General features: G+C 44.3%; 1 protein-coding gene across 1 annotated transcript in view; it reads left to right on the forward strand.

Annotated features, from left to right (window-relative positions):
* LMTK2 (lemur tyrosine kinase 2) overlaps window positions 1-16,316 on the forward strand; it is a 250,906-nt gene that overhangs the window by 59,102 nt on the left and 175,488 nt on the right. Inside the window, exon 2 of the mRNA XM_078665164.1 lies at window positions 10,716-10,840. Within this exon, the coding sequence (XP_078521290.1) occupies window positions 10,716-10,840 (125 nt within the window). The remainder of the gene's footprint in view (window positions 1-10,715; window positions 10,841-16,316) is intronic.

Below are 16,316 nucleotides of genomic sequence, written 5' to 3' on the forward strand. Positions count from 1 at the left end.
GTTCTTCGTGGATGCGCCCCAAAGTCAGGTCTGTGGTGATGGGCATGGGGACCATCATGATCTTTTGGCTAGCAAGTTTTTTTGCCTTGCCTGTTACTACCTGTTGATCCCTTGTCTGACCCCAAAATGGCTATCACTGTGTTCCCTACCACGTCGTGCTACTCTGCCTGACAATAAACCAGACTTCAACCAGTCCTCAAACTCATCCCCCATCTGTCCTACCCTTCAGGATACCGAATTTGTGAACCAACCTCTGACGTCGCAGACCTAACCTTTTGGCCGATGCCCGGTGGAGCTACTTGACAGCTATAGTGGAGATGGGCTGTGGACTATCCCTTCGGCCCTCACCTACCCAGCCGGACATTGGACAGATCTTACTTACTCTCTCCATCATACTCTTCCCCCTACCCCTTTACTCCACCCACTTTCTCCTTTACGCCCCATTTTTTCCCTCCTCTTTGCTCTCTGTTTTCCCATTCAGACCTAGCCGCTTGACTGATGCCCGGTGGAGCTACCTGATAGCTATAGAGGAGATGGGCTGTGGACTTCCCCCTCAGCCGTCACCTACCCAGCCGTACTTTGGGCAGACTCTCCGTCTCTCCATCCATCCAATCTCCATCCTTTCCCCCTCCTATACCCCACCCCTTTTCCCTTCAAGCTCCATTTACTTCATCTTCTGACGCTCTGGAAATGTTATCGTGGACTCATGTAACTTGTAACTGATGTAATTTTGTAACTTTGTGGATCCTTATGAAAAGCGCTCTGATACCTCCGGTTCTAGCCATCGCTATATAAAACTCATATTAATAAATAAAAACAAAAAAGATGATCGGAAAGAAGCAGCACACTGTAATGAAGTGTCCCTTGTCACCCCAATTCTATTTCACATAGAAACAAAAAGAGAACTTCATTGAAGACAAGGGAGACTTCAAGACAAACAACCTTTTGTTCCAGGCAAAACATGCCTTGGCATAACAGGAGGCTCATACCCAACTCTGTGCATATTGCTGCAAGACAGGAAATTTAGGTGGTGTGGGAGAATTGGCAAGGTGGTGGAATGAAGACTTGGGAACAGAAAGGGAACATGGGCAGCAAGGTGGAAAATAGCAGGGAAAACCGGGTGTGGACATCAAGAAGCAAGACACGTGGGAAATAGGTGGAAGAAGGAATGAGAAGTAAAACATAGGGTGGAAGGACTGGGTGAATGCAGAACCACGCATGGTGTGGGTGGGAGATGTGGGCAGCAAGGAGCAGGACACGTGGGAAAGGAAGGCAGAGTCACACACTGGGGCGAGAGCTCGAGGAGACACACTGAGAAGAGGGAGATTCAGGAGGGAGAAGCAACAGCACTCAGGGATGGGAGGGAACAAGCAGAGGGGGATCCAGGGAGAACGAGCATATAGGAGCCAAATGGGTAGTCTTTAGTGGTAACTGTACTTTTCAGATATGAAACAGTCCCCCATTTCCTGTGAAAATACTTTCTAGAAGGTGGCGTGAAACATCTAACACCCTATTGCTTGAGATGAGAGAGAAGTACACTTGTGGGTGCAGCCAGAGCCCCTCACACTCCATCCGTCTTGCGGACAGCTGTGCTGTAAAATTGAACCTCAAATTGAAAGAATTGAGTCATGGTTAAAATATGGAGGCAGAAAGGGCCTTAGCAGACTCAGTGCCTTGGTGAACACACTACACTATCTGCTAAAAAGGTGGTCTTTCTCTGCTTCTCCCCCTACCTTGTTCTACTCTCACATGTGAAGAAGATCTCATAATAAAGGAGTTCAGAGATGGGAATGTTGATATGGAAGGAGACAACTAAATTCAACATAGACTTTTTGGAAAGGGAGTCGTAAAAGAGCATCAATAGAAGCCATAATCAGAATGCCAAACCAGACGGTTGCAGCCTGGCAAAAATATTGGACTCTGTTGGGGAGGAAAAGAATTGTTGACCCTTCACCGGCTAGGATTTAGGACTTCTTGCAAAGCAAACTCCAAAACTTATAACAGCTATAAAACTCCAAAACCTACATCGGCTATAAAACGCCTAAGTTATCACAGTGATAAATAACAAAATAACAGGGATTCCAGCAGACCTAGTGCTTACGCTCAAAAGGGTAGGAGAGGCAGAGACCCATATACCCCATCTACAGGATAGTCCATGCACTGATGAATGACTACAGGCACATGTACAGCAAATTGAAGGTGAAGTTAATGATTACAGCATGAAATCATAACAAACATTCTGGCATTTTAGAAGGTGTGTAAATGATCAACATTAACAGCTCACCCTCCGCGATGGCTCGTTCCATCCCCAAATTAGTCACAACCGAAAATTATTAAACACACAAGCACTGGTTTGGTGAGGTTTCTCTGCTGAATTGTGAAAGAAAATTTATTTTTGTTGGGTGGACAAAAGTTGTAAATCCTAGGTAAGGGTCACAAATTATGGATTAAAGAGGACCTGTAAATGTCGCAAGAAGGAGAAATTAAGTGCTTTCTCTTACATGTGGTTGATTTCACAATCTACAATTGCAATCCATAGGGCGGCATTGGAGGAAGGAGTGGAGTGTAAACCCAGAGACTGTGTGGCAACCATTAGATTGTAAATTATTTGTACAAAATTGGAACTCCCAGGCAGTCTATCGGTCGGGTGCTAGTCTTTATATATCTGCATACAAACCCACCGAACAAAAGTGGAAGGAATATATTAAGTTGGACAATTGCGCATTACAAAACAAAATTGTCGTTGTAAATCGAAGTAAAAAAAAGTATGCTTTCAGTGGAAGTTAAGATTACACCTTGAGTTTAATACAAAACTTAATGAACACAAGCATTGGCTGAGTCAAGAGGTTTCACCTTTAAAATGTGCATGCGAACTATTAACTTTGCCAGTGCTTGTTTGTATAACATTGTTATGAAGTAAAGAAGAAACGGACTGTAGGAGAAGCAAACACTTATCTTAAAATATCTTGAAACCGAATATTAAGTTCTATTTTTTTAATCTTTATAAATCGAATGGATTCTTTTTTTGAATTTCAGAGGAAACCCTGAACAGAATGTAAAAAACCTATTGCACGTGATCCGTCTTAAAAATAGCAGAAGAGTAGTTACAGGTACTTAAAAGAACATAGCAGCTTTCTGAGGAAGTGTCTCAATTTACAGGAAATCGCTTTCCAAATTGCTAGGAAGTGGAGCAAATGCTCCAGCCATTTGCTGCCTGCACCAGCACAAGAGCAGGGTTTTGGGCCTCTGGGAGAAGACTCAATTTTCAGTTACTCTTCTGCTTGAAGTACGGTCTAAGGGGGTCATTATGATGGCGGAAGGACCGCCACCGCCGCGATCCTTCCGCCATCACCAAGTGTGTTACCCACTGCCAAATTAGGATGACTGTTGGTACCGCGGCAGACGCAAAGTCTGTCCGCCGCTTCAGCGACAAATGCAATCGCACCGATTGCCTGGCGGACGGTGCAGGGCCCCTAAAATGGTGGCGGTGCTTAGCAGGCACCGTCCACCAAATTAGGATGTGTGTATAGGAAAGGCTGGCAGGGATTGGGTTTGAGGGCCCACTGCGTGCCCCCCTTGTTTAGAGGGGTGTCGCTGCACTGGGGTTAGCCATGGTACCCCCCTGCATTTCCATGCACCAAGTGGCAGGCACTGCGTGGTGCCTGCCAAGTAGTGCAGGGAAATGCAGTGCAAGCACTTTTAACATTGCGTACGGAGCTGCAGTCAGCAGCACCACCCGCAATGTTAAAAGCCCTGGATGCGCATGCAAGTATATCGGGCGCATCCTAATCGCAGTGGTGAGACCGCCACATGTCTGGCGGGCGGTCCCAAACACTGCTACGATGGTCCGCCCACCATCGTAATTGGCCCCTAAGTGATCACTGCACTCATACAGACAAACTAGAAGTTGTGTGGAGCAATACAGACAGTCAAGGGGGCACGGATGTGTGGGAGAAACGGTACATGGGAGAGAGAGCAAGAATATTCATGCACTCTCAAGGAGAGTTCAAAGAAAAAAGCAGTTCTCGTGGAAGGATCTGATCGATCCAGTCCAAAGGATGGTAAAGAAACTACGCTACAGGCGAGGGATAAGCACAAGAACAGGAAGGAAAGCCATCAAATAAGCTAGCAAGCAAATGAGAATGACAAGAAGCCAACAAACGATAAATAGTAGGCTGGCCTAAAGCCCTCTATAAGTATTAGTATTGTACACAATCGATCTTCGACAACAGACAGCCAAAAGCTAAAAAGCTATCTGTGGGTGAGACATAAAAATGGATGTCCAAGGTATTTAAACGTGGATGTTAAAGTGCCTTTTTAGGCCTGGCCTTTCAGACCGCTTTAGCTGTCTAACCAGACTATTTATTTCCAAACAAATCATTCATAATATACATCCATCAAAGTAATTTTGGTCTGGGGAGTTCCTCCATTAATCTGTTAAATTACCATTCACTTTTGCTTCTGCCCACCACAGCAAACTGTATGGGGCAAAGGGCCAACACTTTACCCTTTCAGCTTCTTTCATTTGATGGACTGCGCAGAGCATGTACACGTTGTTCCTCTTTGCCTAACTCTAATTCCTTTCTTCAAGGTTTGTTTTATTTAATTTCAATTAACTTTATATACTGGCTATTTATTTTGCCTGCACATTGGGAGACCAGCTAGATGGTGATTTATTTGCCAGTTCTTTTTACAGTTGCTTAAGTGACATTGTAACATTGCAGCTGCCTGCACCGTGTGTGCTTGTGCAGGTGGTGACTATTTCTTGTGTTCTTCACAAATAATAAAAATAAATGCATGGAACAACTGAGCGGCTTTGTTATAGTGAACCAGCTGCCTCCATGAATGTTTATTAACTTTACAATTTTATTGAAAGAGTTTAGTAGTCACTTAAGTTGCTGCATAGCTTTTTTTCCATTTTTGCTGCAAGTGCTTGCAAAAAAAAGTATTTAGCCATCCCACCAACTTGCGAAGCCCAGACTTATTGTCTTTGCCAAAGCTTGTTTTAACATGCATCCTAGCATGATAAAAACTCAAACCATCAAATCCAATTTGAACTAGCCACAAATAATCACCCACGCATACGGGATAGGCACGATTAAGAGTTAGTCCGTGTACATGTATGTATTTATGTGCTTTATGGTGTGTTTACCATTATGATTTGACTGTATTTTTCAGAAAGACCAACTTCTTAGTTTTTATCTAAGTGTTGTAGTTTGCATCCATTGGGACCATAACTTCTGCTTTAAACTTGTGATTTTCAGGTGGGGGGGAGGGGTGTTTTGTGTGTGTGTGTTTGTGTTTTCATTGAAAACGAGGTCTTATGTGGGGGTTGTGGTTACAGTGGTGGCGGCTTAAAAAGGTCAAAAAAGGTCTTTAAAATGAGGGGAATGTATCAGTTTTCTTTTTAACCTGACTAATTACCGATTTGAAGTATTTTTTTTTTTTAAAACATGTTTTATTGAAGATTATACACCTTGTGCAGGTCTCTGTTCCCCAGAGATAACTGCAGGACATTTAGGCTTCAAAAATAGAGTACAATCCAATTTTCTATTTAACTGATCATTTAACTAATACAGAGGCAAGTGCAAACATTGCCCCCCCAGCCATCCCACTACCCAAACGCCCCCCCTCCCCCAACCCCTACCCCCCAACTCACCCCCCGTTGCATGGTCATCATTCCTTGTCTCCACTTCAGTACATAAAATCTGAACCCAATGTATACTCTGGTTGCTATCCCACATATACCAGAGGGTCTTGATCCTCCGGGAGCTCAAGCCACAGGCCCCTAAAATCAGCCCACCTCTTCCAAATTTTGAAGTGTTTCCGTGGGCAGCCCCGAGCAACAAATATCTGCCTCTCCAGCCCCATGCAGAAATCTAGCCCCCTCTTCCAAGCTACTACTGTAGGGGCTCGCGTGTCTTTCCAAGCTCTGGCCACATCCCTCTTTTTCTTTTTCTTTTTCCCTCTTGCTTTCCTTCCGCAAGGCCGTTAAAACCTTTCTGTTTTCCCAGCTGTGTTAAATTTTAAACTCCTTTTTTAATATTTTCTGTCTCCTGTTGTGTTGTGTTTGCCACCTTGTCGGTGCGCCGGGACGCTCCTTCGCTGGAGCAGCTGTGCGCAATACAAATAGCACTAACATAACATAACATAACATCTTGGCCAGGGTGAGGCCCAGCAAAAGCAAATGTCTCTTGTAAATATTCCCTCCGACCCCCTCTAAAACATGCAGGAGACCTAGCTGTGGTGTACGGGGAAGTTCCCATCCAAGCACATCAGACAAACAGTCCCACGCCCCTTTCCAAAATCTAGTCAGTGCAGAACAGCTCCAAACTGTATGCAGGAACGTCCCGACTTCCAGCCCACATCGTAGACAGTCCGGGGACATGATCAGGCCCGCCCGCCATAAGCGTTTTCTGGTGAAATATGCTCTATGAAGGTACTTGAACTATATCAGCCGTAGGCGTATCGAGATGGCAGCACCCCGGGGTCCGGCCAATGCCTCCATCCAATTCTCCTCCTCCAAGGCACCCACATCCACCTCCCAGGACTCCCGTAATTTCTGTAATGAAGTGGAACAGTGCGTAACTAATAATTTGATATAGACGGGATATTTTCTTTGGCCCCAGATCTCCCATAAATACTTTGGCCTCAACAGGGCTAAATTCAGGGAGGGATTCCAACCCCTCCAAGTACGAGGAGAGAGCATGGCGGAATTGAAGGTACCTGAAGAACTGAGTATAGGGCATACCAAACTCCCGGATTAGCTCCTGAAAGGACTTAAGGGTCACCCCTGATAGCACGTCTCCCAGTGTGGAGATGCCTATGCTGTCCCACCCCCCAAAACCTTGTAACGCGGCTAGACCGGGGAATCGACCATTGCGCCAGAGGGGAGTTTCGCCCGTCAAAGTGTTCCACCAACCCATACGCCTCAGGGCTTGCCTCCAAATCTGGAACACTAATTGTGTGCCGGGCGGTAGCGTCTTCCGTATCTGCGCCGCATAGAGGATAGTGTGAAGCGAGTGGGCACCCATTAGAAGGCGCTCCAAGGCGTACGCTGGGTCTCTCCTATCCCCATACCACCAATCATTTAGAACGAGCAGATAGGATGCCTGGTAGTAGGAGAGGATGTCAGAGGTCGCCAGGCAGCCACAGTAGGAGGAGAGGAAGCACGTGCGCACTGCGACCCACACAGCGCCCCCCGTCCAGAGGAACTGTCCAAGCACCGCGTTTACCTGCTTAAACCATGAGGAAGGTATCTGGTATGGATGGTTCTGCAGTTGATACAGCAGTCTAGGGAGGGCCACCATTTTGAAAATAGCCGACCTGCCGTATATGGTCAACGGCATGCGGGACCACGTTTTTACATCTGCTTTGGCCCGCTCCCACACCGGCACAACATTCCTCTCCAAGGAGATCGCTGAAACATTGGATATAAAGTTGCCCAAGTATTTAATGCCTCCTGTCGCTACTTGTAGCGCTGATGCCCAATCTCCTGCCCGAGTATGCCCCCCCAGTACCCATAAGGTAGATTTACGATGGTTCATGTACAGCCCCAACGTCTCACCAAAAATCTGCATGATTTCCATAATGCGTGGCCCTGACCTGTCAATGTCTGTTAGAAAAATAAGACCGTCCGCATACAGCGCTATTCTATCGGACAGGTCCCGGTCCCACTCGAATCCCCGTAGCTGTGCGTCCATGCGCACCCACACGGCCAGCGTCTCTATGGCCAGGGCAAAGAGGTAGGGTGAGAGGGGACAACCTCCCGACGGTGAATCTAGAGAAGGTGACCCCCGCTACCCTAACCGACGCCGTCAAGTCAGTATACAGCAGCCGGATATACGACAACCGATTTGAAGTTTTGACAGCGCTATATCATGGCATTCTGTAAAAGAAAAAAGAAAATAACGACAAAAATGAAGACAAAACTCACCCTACTAATGTGTTGGCAGATAATGCTCAATGCTTTGTGGACTGGTGAGTTCAGGCTGTTCTGTCTTTTGTGTATTACTGTGGTGTTAGCTGCCAAGATATATTAGCAGGGTTACTAAATGTTTGTGATTATATTGCAGAGCATCTTGAAACTTGCTTTTTGCTTAATTTTATGCGCATTTCAACTTATTAACAAAAGTGTAGTTTTGTGCACACTACATGGGAGAATTTAAGCATGTTAATGTCTGGATTTCACATTAGGTAACAGTTTAAAAAATGTATATTTTATAAATAAAAAGTGACAGTGATAACATAACAAGTTATGATATATTTAATGCTGAAATTTTCCATGTATCACCCCAATTTGTTTTATAGTGCTTATTTTGCGCGTGTATCTGTCTCGAGTGGATTTGGCTTAGTTTATTCTGAAATCAGCACATCTGTTATGGGTCAAGCCATGTATGAAGATTTCATGATTGTAGATTTGTGAATGTTTTCTTAATGAGACTCATGAATTTCGAAAGTATAGATATTAATCCACATTATATTTGTAGTGGTTGGGCATTGGACCGAAACAAATATGGGTTTGTTAAAAATGCATCCAGTATTGCACATGTCAAGAGAAAGCTGGAATTCAATTGTGTTTTATTATTGATTAGTTAGTTCCTGCACATGACAATATTTAAAAAATATTGACAGACGGTCAAGTCATGCAGTTTATCTTGAATATTATACATGCAATGCGAATAGTATGGGATGGTACATTCACTATGTGACCTATTCTAAGGATTGTGAACAAAGACTTTGTACTGACTTTAGCATAATGGCCGAATTGCAAACGAACAGAGTATAATGACCCAACGTGGTTTTCCAGATGCAGACGTTCGTTATTTACACTGCAAAGTCATGATGCTGCTTAAATTGTTTTATCCTCATAATTCTTGCCGTGTTTTTGTCCATGTTTGAAGCTCGCACAAGATCCGGTTCTGTCTGTCTGCCTGCCTGATCTGGGAAAATAATGATGCTGACAGCATTGGAGGAGTTGAGGATAAAATAAAATACTCAAATACTTATTTATTGTTATAAAACATGTGATTATTGGCAAATTGTCACCAAACGGTTGTGTAAGGAGTAGGCCTTAATGAACTAGTGAACATTAGTCAAGACTTATTTGAAATGGGAACATTTTTCACACAGGGTTAATTTTAAACTTGCAATAATACACTACATTGGCTCTATTGTGCAAACATACATTTGAGTGTTTTAGTATATTTGTGTATAATATGTAATAATAATATTAGTTGCATAGCCCGCAATCCCAACTCCATGGCGAAAGCTCGGTCTTGCTCTGTGACTAGTACGCACTAAGCTTGATAAAACATTTGTTCTCGATTCTGTGTGATTTACCAAGTTTGGTGAGCATCAGTAAAGGGTAGAAAGTTGGGTAAATCCTTAAAATTAGATTCCGACTTTAATTTGTAAAGGTGAGGTTTGGGGAAGTGTAAATTCGAGCACTCGCTGTTATATTGTCTGTTAAAGTGAAACACTATCCGATGCCTTTTGATAAATACCTCAAGGAGAAAGTCTGTACTTACTGTTTGTCAGCAGCTGGTTTTTTTCGCGATCCCAAACTGCGCTTCTGATTATTTCTGAGCTCTTTTTAAACGCTTGTGAGACACTATCATATGAGATTCAAGGATCTCTACAAATACAAAGGGTAAAGGGCCTAACAAGAGGCTTGGGGCTTAAAGTCTGAATCTCTTTTTTTAATATTATTTTTTATTGAGGTTTCAAATGATCATAGTACATATGACATAAAGATGCTCCTTTAGACAAAGGATTAACACAAAGCACTAGTAGTGACTACTATTTTCCAGCCTGCTGTGCATAGGATAACAGAAATATATCCATACAAAAGTTCTGGTGTACATAATGACTCTTAGTTCTTGAAGCAACCAAACGGAGTAAATCAGATCTTGAATCTAAGGAGAAATTTCTAAACTCTTGCTTATCTAATGTCCCATAGAAGTCTGAATCTTTAAGCGCAATTTGGCATGATTCCTGAATCAAAACTGCTAGCCACCCCTGCAAGCAAACTCCTCCCCCTACACAATCTCCACCCCCATCCTACTCAAGTTAGTGTTTTTAAAATAAGTATCCACTTAATAAGTGTTCTATCTACATCCTGTTGTTTAATGCACATTTCATGCTTACTCTACTAAGGGTTAATTCACGTTGTCGCCTCCTTATTAATTAAAAAAGTAACTTAAGTGAAACTCCAGCAGTGATATCCTTGTTCATGGCATCAAACAACATCAGCACATAATTTAAGAACAACTGGATTGTCCTTTCTTCTAAAATCTGTATTACCACGCTAGATTGTGAAAGTACTCTTGAACTGGCAAGTACCCAAGGGTTTTCTTCATTACAAATCTCCCCTGCGCACCACACCAACATACAGAAGCTAGACACAGTGCCAATTTCAAATTGTCAGTTAGAGGATAAAAACCTCTACCAGTGCTCATTCGCCCATTCTTTTATCCAAGTACCCTGCCAAGCACAAGGAAACCTATGATGAACACGGAGATGTCTTATTTCCCAATTTAACACATGTAGTAATTAAAATGGACTTGGGAAAGTCTTTCTTTTTAGATGTAAAGAAATGATCACGTTAAAAGTTTGCTATTCATTGCCACATAGCAGACCATCTCTTTAATAGACTCTTTTAAAATTATACTGTCATCTTAACACCTTTTTTTATTTTTTGTTGTTTTTTGTAGGTGAAACAGCTGATCATGAAGTTTCCTTGTATTTTGTGGCCCTTTCTGTGGGTACTTTCGTCGTGCTTCTCATCGTTCTTGTGAATTGCTTATCCTGCTGCAAAGAACCAGAAATAAACTTTAAGGTGAGTGAATGAAAAAAAACAGTGATAAATTCCATGTTTGGCTCTCAACTTTTCTTCTTGAGAAAATTGTGATTTGTGACCAACATAGAGGAATTTCCAAGTTGCAACAGTCTCAGAACTTCGGCAGGCAAGGCACCTTGCACTTTACCTGGTGTAGCTTCCTCAGGCAATGGCTACATTTCAGTCTGGCTTATTAATTACATTTTCCTACATACATGCTAGCCATCAAAGAGTTTAGTTGAATGGGGTGCAGTTTGAAGAACCTTTAGTGTGATTATCTGAGTTATCCACTTACCTGCCCACTGTGTGAAATCATTTCTTGCATTCCACTGCCACCCCTGTAATAATCCGTTGATATGAACTTTGTGCAGCAACGCCTCTTAATTTAGAGTCTGTAGCTCTTCCTACTCCTCCTTGTTATTCAGCAACACATCGCCCATCTGCACTTCTCTAAGTGTACCCTGTGATGCTTTTGGAAGAGGTATGTCAAAGTGGCAGGGGAGTGTCCTCCGCCAGTACCATACATTCCCAATACATGGTACTGAAATTCAGGAAAGGCTGTTATCCCTTTTCAATTACTGATCTAGCCGTCATTTATATAAACCATAATGGTATCCCATATAATGACAAGTGAAATGTTATTTGTGAACTGTTAATCCCTGTCAATTTAGTGAACATCTATCCCAGGCCTCTCCCTAGTCCCTCATATCATTTGGACTGAAAGATGCTACACAGCTATAGTATTTTTGCAAGAGGTGCGCATAAGTGCCCCTAAACCAGCCTTTTCTAGAACTCGGATCAGACACCTTAGTAAAGACCATATTTTCTCCTTTTCAGCAGTTTCTCCCACACATGACATGACATTTCTTCTGATTTTGACTAGGCTGTGCTTTCCTGATGACTCTCTCCTGTATGGATAGCTTATACGTTTCTTAGATTGTGAAAGACAGAGTGGGAGACGAAGGATTAGAAACATGTTTGTCGTCAGTGCCAAGATTAACCTCAATCTCTAGAAAGTTTAAAATAAGTTCGGTTGGACAGAAGAATTCTTATTCCAGGCAAAACCTTTATAAGTCTTTTGCCCTTCTAGTGGCAATGTGGTATACGCTTAGATGATGAGAGAAAAAACAAATATAGTCTGTGATTTATATGACCTCAAAGGAATTAAGGTTTCCAGCAAAAATCTTGTATGAATATTGTACAATGTCTTATAGCTCACCAGATTACTGTGCACTACTGATGAAGTGGTCATTGGTTTAATATACTATGAGAAAATGCGTTTAAGAATGGAGGTGCCTAATAGAGTGAAAGCCCACACCAATAATGACATTTTACTGGATTTATGCAATCGGAAAAAAAAATACCAATCATCCTTTTAGGTTACGGGGTAGTCAACTTGAATAATAGTGCCAAAAGAAACAATGAATCGCCAATTGTTATACTGTTAAGGGATCAAATGTTTCTCACATCTCTGTAATGGAGACAGTACCTGCTGAGGTTACAGTAAACTATTTGACCAATTGTTTATAGTGGTAGCAGTGGCCAGAGTTGAAGGAATGGTCTCCATACCAACTTGCAACTGTGCAAAGTGGGCAAGTGACTACCATGTCCTTTGTGACCACCAGGACAGTCTACCATATCCTATGTAATGTTAAGGGATGGTGTATGCAACCTCATGGTTTGATAGACAAAAGCTTATCTGTGGTTTTGCATGCGGCTTATTCAGCCTGCAGCATCATTATGCCTGATTTCACAGATACATTTGATATTATTTAAAACAACGTTTAAGTGCTGTGGGAAGACTTCACCCAGCTATCCTTACAAATAAAGACCAGTTTATGTAGCTGTCCTTGGAAAGTAAACATATATAATTAATAAAGTATCTTTAAATCCCAGTATATGCATTCATTGAACGGAGGGAGCCTCCATTGTTCAGAGTACGATGCAACAAGTCAGCAACCGGGAAGTAAATAATGCAATTGCAGTTTTACAGCCAATTGATTTGAAAAGTTTTTTCTCAGATTTTACAGTTGTCCACAATGGGGATGCTCTTTATTGTATTGAAGGTAAGAGATTACTGATGTGTCTCAATCCACCAATGTCCCTTTGGAGCAAGGCAGCTCTCCCAAAGGCCAGTGATGTCAGGTGGGTGGTACCTCTGGAATAGCTGGAAAAAAACGCGTCTTCAAAGAATGATGTCCCCCAAAGGATTTTTCTTTTTAGCAAGGGGGCAAAGTTCGTGCCTCTTAGCATCAAGCGTGTCCTATGCCGATGACACGCAACTGGTGGTCTCCCTGATTCAGGAACAGGACTCAGCAGCCGTCAACTTCGTGGCATGTTTACAAGAACTAGCATCTTGGATGGCTAATAACTGCCTGAAGTTGAATGGCAATAAGACCGAGGTGCTTGTTGTGGGGAGAGCCCCGTCCGTGTGGTCATCTGCTTTGTGGCCCCAGAGTCTAGGACCTATTCCTACGCCTAGAGATCAGGGGAAGAACCTGGGTGTGTGGCTGGATCCCAAGCTCTCCTTCGAATACCAAACTAGGCGGGTGGTGGGGACCTGTTTTGGGGTCCTTAAGGGCCTGCTAGGAAGACTACTGTACATGCCCTTGTGATGTCTTGCCTTGATTACGGAAAATACTGTACCTGGGCGCTACGGCTGAATGTTTGAATAGACTTCAATGTCTACAGAACGCAGCCGCGTGGCTGGTCCTCATGCAACCAAGGCGGGCCTCCTCAAGGAAGGCTCTAGTGACCATTCATTGGCTTCCCATTAGGGAAAGGGGGCTGTTTACGGCATTTTGCATATGTCATCGCATGTCCCAGGGTATGGGTCCTGCATACTTGGCTGACCTGATCACCCGCTATGCTCCCACAAGGCTGATTAGATCTTGTGGGACGGGTTTGCTACTTTTTCCCAGGGTCCAGAAGGCTAGGATGGGGGCCGGTCGTTTTGTCGTCTGGCTCCGCAGAACTGGAACAAACTTTCTCTGCGCCTTAGGTTAGAGGTCTCCGAGGTTAAATTTAGGAAAGACCTGAAAACTCATCTTTTTCAGCGCTTGTAGGATCTCTTGAATTGTTCAGGTGCTTTTGTTGTCAGGTTCTCTTGTTTCCAGCCTCTCATCACTGCGTGGGGACACACCAGCTGGTGTAACCAGGCACTTTACAAATGCTCATATTATTTTTATTAAGCAGCGGTCCCACTCTTGCATCTTCAACCGTGCCAAATTATGTTTCTTTCTGCCTATCAGCAGGACTTGGTACATTTCTCGGGACTCTCATCCTTTCTTTAGCTGATGTATCCTCTTCATGTGAGGGATGTTTTTCCAAGTTAATTTTCTAATGTCAATTTTGGAAACATTAGCTGCTTAGGTAGACATTTTCCCGCCAACTGATTCTGGTTCAATCCTTGTACATGACTAACACACAGTTTCTTTGTTGGCTTATCCAAGCTGATCATTGTAAGGCTGCATTCCTCGCGCTCTGACATCATTATTGTTCCTGCTGCACAGCTCTCGATCAACTCAGTTGTGCTCCAACAGTCACAGGGGTTTTGGTGGATTATAATGAGCTAGTATGCTTGTGTTATCTAAGCAGGGAACGTCTCGCATACAAGAGTCCTACAAGAAAGAAATTAGATTCTTGTTTATGTACCTTACATTTGCTGGAATCCAAAAAGAAATGTGTACTGAATGCCAATACTAAGGATGAAATGGTGTCCGGAGGTTGTACCCATGCTCACTACTGTTCAGTTAAGAGAGAAAGTGGATGGGATATAGTACCAATTTTAACATTGCAATCTATGAAGACTATTTAAGAAAAGTGCAACATCCACAGAACCTGGGAATTCCTGAAATGATTTTTAGCTTGGAAAATGTCTGTGCCACATCTTAGTTTGCAGCCAGAAACTTTGGCAGATTTCCTTTTTAGGTTTCGCCCTGCAATCGATCGCGAAGCGATCGTCGCAGCGAAACCTATTGTGATCATTTCGCCTTTCAATGAGTCAAGGGAGACAGGCGACAAGTGATGTGCACGAGCAACCTTCCGAACTGGGATCAGGTCGCGCGCGCTTCCTGTCTCCCATGGCTCCTTGGAAGCAGGCACACACATGCACTCACATACACACATACAGACCCCCCCACCCCCCCACTGCCGTGCATACACACAGTCACACACACATAGAAATACCCCCCCCCCCCCCCTGCCGCCGCCGCCGCTCTCACACACACACATCCCATACCTGGGCTCTGCGTATCTTCCGGCGTGTCTTCTCCTCACAGCTAGCGCAGGGACAGCCAACGTGCACGAGCACGGCGACGGCGTCTCCCTGCGCTACAACCGTGGTTTCGGTTTCGCGGCCGAACCTTTTGTTAACTAACTTTCGACACTTGCTTCTCTCGTTAAAATTCAATATCTTAGGTCGGTCATTAACACCGGCCCTGCTGGCGCGTGTGTGTACCCTGCGCCATCACCCAGCGCACGCCCAGCCGAGGCGGCCGCCGATGCCAGCTGGAGAGGCGCATCCTTGGGAGGCAGGAGGACTGCACGCGGGAAGGAAGGTGTGCGCGGCAAGAAGCAAGGTGTGAGGACGGGAAGAAGCAAGGTCTAGGACAGGAAGAAACAAGGTGTGAGGAAGGATAGGAATCTCCGCCTGACGAAAGGTGCGTGAATGTAAGAATCTCATCCAGCGGAAGGGTGCGTTTCTTGCGTGGACAGTAGCAATCTCCGGGAGAGGAAAGGTGTGCGGAGCGAGACTCCACAAGAGTGGTCAGATGGGGCTAGAGAAGGATTTCACGCACGTGGAAAGCGTGCAGACAGCATAATTTGAAGCAAGCAGAGAGGTGTGCAGACATTAACCTTTCTTGCAAGAGAGACGCCAAGAAATCAACATTTGCTGCGAGCAGAACGTCGTGTTGGCGGTAAGATTTTCCAGAAGTGAAAGGTGCTCAGACATCAGCGTTCTCCACAAGTGCAGAAGTGTGCGGAGGGAACGCCTGCAGTGCTTAATTTGTGCCGGTGCTTAGCACCGGCACTTAATTATTAGGGCCGGGTCTACAGGCATGTCACAAATTGCACGATGATAGATATATATATATTTAATTTACCCTGTACTGTACGGTGCAGCCCCAGCGTGTTTTTCACATCTCTGTCTCCAATCTCCCGAGTGAGTCACGGACCAGTGCTTAACAGTGCAACTTGGGACTGTGACCCTTCTCAGTCACTGTGACTTAGCCTTAGCCTGCCCTGATCTGCGAGTGAGCCCCCAAATCAGGGGAGATTCAGGCAGCGTAGGCAGATTTATTTCACATTGCCACACCCCAGGGCCCAGCATAACCACTGCAGCAGCGCAGCACGAGCCATCGTCGTTCGTTCAGCCCCACCCCGCCCGAGGACGACGTGGTTGAGCCTGAGGGCAGGGTCAGGACAGCGCAGCCTGAGCCTGGGCAGGCATAGACCAGCCAGAATAAGAATTGGA

This window comes from Lissotriton helveticus, chromosome 10 (assembly GCF_964261635.1).
Source record: "Lissotriton helveticus chromosome 10, aLisHel1.1, whole genome shotgun sequence".
Lineage (NCBI taxonomy): Eukaryota > Metazoa > Chordata > Amphibia > Caudata > Salamandridae > Lissotriton > Lissotriton helveticus.